This window comes from Alosa sapidissima, chromosome 19 (genome assembly GCF_018492685.1).
Source record: "Alosa sapidissima isolate fAloSap1 chromosome 19, fAloSap1.pri, whole genome shotgun sequence".
Classification (NCBI taxonomy): domain Eukaryota; kingdom Metazoa; phylum Chordata; class Actinopteri; order Clupeiformes; family Clupeidae; genus Alosa; species Alosa sapidissima.
In genome coordinates this window covers 30,253,156-30,258,155 of record NC_055975.1, presented here as the reverse complement: position 1 = coordinate 30,258,155, position 5,000 = coordinate 30,253,156, and the positions used below count along the sequence as shown (strand labels likewise).

The 5,000-nt window shown below is 42.1% G+C and overlaps 1 protein-coding gene across 1 annotated transcript in view; it reads right to left on the bottom strand.

Moving 5' to 3' along the window:
* kirrel1b (kirre like nephrin family adhesion molecule 1b) overlaps positions 1 to 5,000 on the bottom strand; it is a 19,676-nt gene that overhangs the window by 5,098 nt on the left and 9,578 nt on the right. Inside the window, exons 8-10 of the mRNA XM_042071645.1 lie at positions 4,995 to 5,000; positions 4,440 to 4,566; positions 96 to 196 (exon numbers count right to left, since the gene is read on the bottom strand). The exon at positions 4,995 to 5,000 is cut by the window's right edge and continues 122 nt beyond it. Of these exons, the coding sequence (XP_041927579.1) occupies positions 96 to 196; positions 4,440 to 4,566; positions 4,995 to 5,000 (234 nt within the window). The remainder of the gene's footprint in view (positions 1 to 95; positions 197 to 4,439; positions 4,567 to 4,994) is intronic.

Below are 5,000 nucleotides of genomic sequence, written 5' to 3'. Positions count from 1 at the left end.
ACACACACACACATGCCTCCTGATCTTGTCTGGCGGCGAGTGGGGGAGAGAGAGAGAGAGAGAGAGAGAGAGAGAGAGAGGGGGGGGGGACTCACAATCTTGTCTGGCGGGGGGGTGCTGGCTATGTAGCAGCGGATTTCTCCTCGCTCCCCTCTGACCGCATACTGGACCGCATCACTGGAGATTATGGGGGGACCTGGGAACACACACACACTTCACAATTTATACTTTTACACACACACACACACACTTCACAATTTATACTTTTATACACACAGACATACACACACACACACACACACACACACACTTCACAATTTATACTTTTACGCACACACACACACACACTTCACGATTTATACTTTTACACACACACACACACTTCACAATTTATACTTTTACATACACACACACTTCACAATTTATACTTTTATATACACACACACACACACACACACACACACACTTCACAATTTATACTTTTACACACACACACACACTTCACAATTTATACTTTCACTTCTACACATTCTATACAGTATGTCTATATTCAATTCAATTCAAGGTTGCTTTATTAGGATTTATAGTTATATACTGTTATTTACTCACAATTTAAACTTTCACACAAACACACACACTTCACAATTTATACTTTTACACACACTTCACAATTTAAACTTTTACACACACACACACACATACAGTACACACACTTCACAATTTATACTTTTACACACACACACACACACTTCACAATTTATACTTTTACACACACACACACACTTCACAATGTATACTTTTACACACACAGACACACACTTCACAATTTATACTTTCACTTCTACACATTCTATACAGTATATCTATATTCAATTCAATTCAATTCAAGGTTGCTTTATTAGCAATTCTTGTTTTATACTGTTATTAAACTGTAGGAGCCAAAATCATTTGTCACTGTCTTTGTGAGTCATCTCCCTCTAGTGGCCGGGCCTTTAACCTGTATGGGCAGGTGATGCTACCTGGAGGGTGTCTCCCTCTAGTGGCCGGGCCTTTAACCTGTATGGGCAGGTGATGCTACCTGGAGGGTGTCTCCCTCTAGTGGCCGGGCCTTTAACCTGTATGGGCAGGTGATGCTACCTGGAGGGTGTCTCCCTCTCAAATCTTTGCAATCCTTATTTGGATTAACTTTACGAGCCTTTATATTTTCATTTATTTGTAATAAACCCTCCTATACTTTTGGATATCAAAACCCCTGTGGACGTGGATTATTCTCCTTTGGACAAGTGGGTCAGACATTCTAGCTCAGCCACCATAGTGGTCAATAGGACAACAAAAGAAGCCACTACAACTTCCTCACATATGATCTAATTTCACACTACAAGGTACATCATTTGGTATCAGATCCTTCTGAGTCCTACAGATTTAAGCAGTTCAACAATCTCTTCTGGACACACACACACACACACACACACACACACACACACACACACACACACACACACAGATTTAAGCAGTTCAACAATCTCTTCTGGACACACACACACACACACACACACACACACAGATTTAAGCAGTTCAACAATCTCTTTTTTTTGTTTTAAGGGGAAAGGAAACAATGTCTTTTCCAAATCAACTTCCTGACACACACACACATAGAAACACACACACACACATAGAAACACACACACAAGGGAACAGCACAAAGTGACCATCATTGTGTGTGTGTTTGTGTGAGTGTGTGTGATTGCGTGTGTGTGTGTTTGAGTTTGTATGAGTGTGTGTGTGTGAGTGTGTTTGTGTGAGTGAGTGTGTGTGTGAGTGTGTGTGTGTGTGTGTTTGTGTTTGTGTGAGTGAGTGTGTTTGTATGAGGGGCCGTCTATGCCTTAATTCATACTTGGTCTTACACACACTATCATAATCTTGCACATACACCACTATACTCATGCACACTCACTATTATAGTCATTTCACATGTATGTATGAGAGGGTATAGTCGTGTATGTGAGAGAGTATAGTAGTGTATGTGAAGGAGTATACAGTAGTAGTGAATGTGAGAGAGTATAGTAGTGTATGTGAGAGAGTAAAGAGTATAGTAGTGAATGTGAGAGAGTATAGTAGTGTATGTGAGAGAGTTTAGTAGTACATGTGAGAGAGTTTAGTAGTACATGTTAGAGAATATAGTAGTGTATGTGAGAGACTATAGTAGTGTATGTGAGAGAGTTTAGTAGTGTATGTGAGAGAGTTTAGTAGTGTATGTGAGAGACTATAGTAGTGTATGTGAGAGAGTAAAGAGTATAGTAGTGTATGTGAGAGAGTATACTAGTGTATGCAAGAGAGTATAGTAGTGTATGCGAGAGAGTTTAGTAGTGTAAGTATGAATTAAGGCCTAGACGGCCCCTCATATGTTTGTGTGAGTGTGTGTGTGTGAGTGTGTTTGTGTGAGTGTGTGTGTGTTTGTGTTTGTGTTTGTGTGAGTGAGTGTGTTTGTGTGAGTGTGTGTGTGTGTGTGTTTGTGTGTGTGAGTGTTTGTGTGAGTGTGTTTGTGTGAGTGTGTGTGTGAGTGTGTTTGTGTGAGTGTGTGTGTGTGTGAGTGTGCTTGTGTGAGTGAGTGTGTGTGTGAGTGTGTGTGTGTGTGTGTTTGTGTTTGTGTGAGTGAGTGTGTTTGTATGAGGGGCCGTCTATGCCTTAATTCATACTTGGTCTTACACACACTATCATAATCTTGCACATACACCACTATACTCATGCACACTCACTATTATAGTCATTTCACATGTATGTATGAGAGGGTATAGTCGTGTATGTGAGAGAGTATAGTAGTGTATGTGAAGGAGTATACAGTAGTAGTGAATGTGAGAGAGTATAGTAGTGTATGTGAGAGAGTAAAGAGTATAGTAGTGAATGTGAGAGAGTATAGTAGTGTATGTGAGAGAGTTTAGTAGTACATGTGAGAGAGTTTAGTAGTACATGTTAGAGAATATAGTAGTGTATGTGAGAGACTATAGTAGTGTATGTGAGAGAGTTTAGTAGTGTATGTGAGAGAGTTTAGTAGTGTATGTGAGAGACTATAGTAGTGTATGTGAGAGAGTAAAGAGTATAGTAGTGTATGTGAGAGAGTATACTAGTGTATGCAAGAGAGTATAGTAGTGTATGCGAGAGAGTTTAGTAGTGTAAGTATGAATTAAGGCCTAGACGGCCCCTCATATGTTTGTGTGAGTGTGTGTGTGTGTGTGTGTGAGTGTGTTTGTGTGAGTGTGTGTGTGTTTGTGTTTGTGTGAGTGAGTGTGTTTGTGTGAGTGTGTGTGTGTGTGTGTTTGTGTGTGTGAGTGTTTGTGTGAGTGTGTTTGTGTGAGTGTGTGTGTGAGTGTGTTTGTGTGAGTGTGTGTGTGTGTGAGTGTGCTTGTGTGAGTGTGTGTGTGTTTGTGTTTGTGTGAGTGAGTGTGTTTGTGTGAGTGTGTGTGTGTGTGAGTGTGTTTGTGTGAGTGTGTTTGTGTTTGTGTGAGTGAGTGTGTGAGTGTGTTTGTGTGAGTGTGAGTGTGTGTGTGAGTGTGTTTGTGTGAGTGAGTGTGTGTGTGTTTGTGTTTGTGTGAGTGAGTGTGTTTGTGTGAGTGTGTGTGTGAGTGTGTTTGTGTGAGTGAGTGTGTGAGTGTGTGTGTGAGTGTGTTTGTGTGAGTGTGTGTGTGTGTGTGTGTGTGTGTGTTTGTGTGAGTGAGTGTGTTTGTGTGAGTGTGTGTGTGAGTGTGTTTGTGTGAGTGAGTGTGTGAGTGTGTGTGTGTGAGTGTGTTTGTGTGTGTGAGTGTTTGTGTGAGTGTGTGTGTGAGTGTGTTTGTGTGAGTGTGTGTGTGTGTGTTTGTGTGAGTGAGTGTGTGTGTGTGTTTGTGTGAGTGAGTGTGTTTGTGTGAGTGTGTGTGTGAGTGTGTTTGTGTGAGTGAGTGTGTGAGTGAGTGTGTGAGTGTGTTTGTGTGAGTGAGTGTGTGAGTGAGTGTGTGAGTGTGTGTGTGAGTGTGTTTGTGTGAGTGAGTGTGTGAGTGTGTTTGTGTGAGTGTGTTTGTGTGTGTTTGTGTGTGTGTGTGTGTTTGTGTGTGTGAGTGTGTGTGTGTGAGTGTGTGTGTGTGAGTGTGTTTGTGTGAGTGAGTGTGTGAGTGTGTGTGTGAGTGTGTTTGTGTGAGTGAGTGTGTGTGTGAGTGTGTTTGTGTGAGTGAGTGTGTGTGTGTGTGAGTGTGTTTGTGTGAGTGTGTGTGTGAGTGTGTGTGTGAGTGTGTGTGTGTGTGAGTGTGTTTGTGTGAGTGTGTGTGTGAGTGTGTTTGTGTGTGAGTGTGTGTGTGTGAGTGTGTGTGTGAGTGTGTGTGTGTGAGTGTGTTTGTGTGTGAGTGTGTGTGTGTGAGTGTGTGTGTGAGTGTGTGTGTGAGTGTGTGTGTGTGTGTGAGTGCATGTCTGACCGTTGACCGTGAGGGACACCTCGGTCTTCCCCACTCCTATGCGGGGGACGATGGCCTGGCAGACGTATTTGCCGGCGTCCGCTTGGCTCACAGACTTCAGGTGCAGCTGATTGTTATTACTGAGAACCTGGTGGGGATCAACACATTATTATTATTATCTTCATCATCATCATCATCATTATTATAGTATGCACATAGTGTAGTGTGTATGTGTACTATATAGTATGCAGATAGTGTGTATGTATGTGTAGTGTGTATGTGTACTATATAGTATGCGGATAGTGTGTATGTATGTGTAGTGTGTATGTGTACTATATAGTATGCAGATAGTGTGTATGTAATGTGTAGTGTGTATGTGTACTGTGTAGTGTGCATGTTCAGGGTGCATGTATAGTGTGTTGGGCCAGACCATGTGTGTGAGTGTGTGCGTGTGTGTATGTGTGTGTGTGTGTGTGTGTGTGTGTGTGTGTGTGTGTACCATGCTAGTGCACTTCTTGGTCCAGGTGAGGGTGAGGGTGGTTGTGTGTGTGTGTGTGTGTGTGTGTGTGTGTGTACCATGCT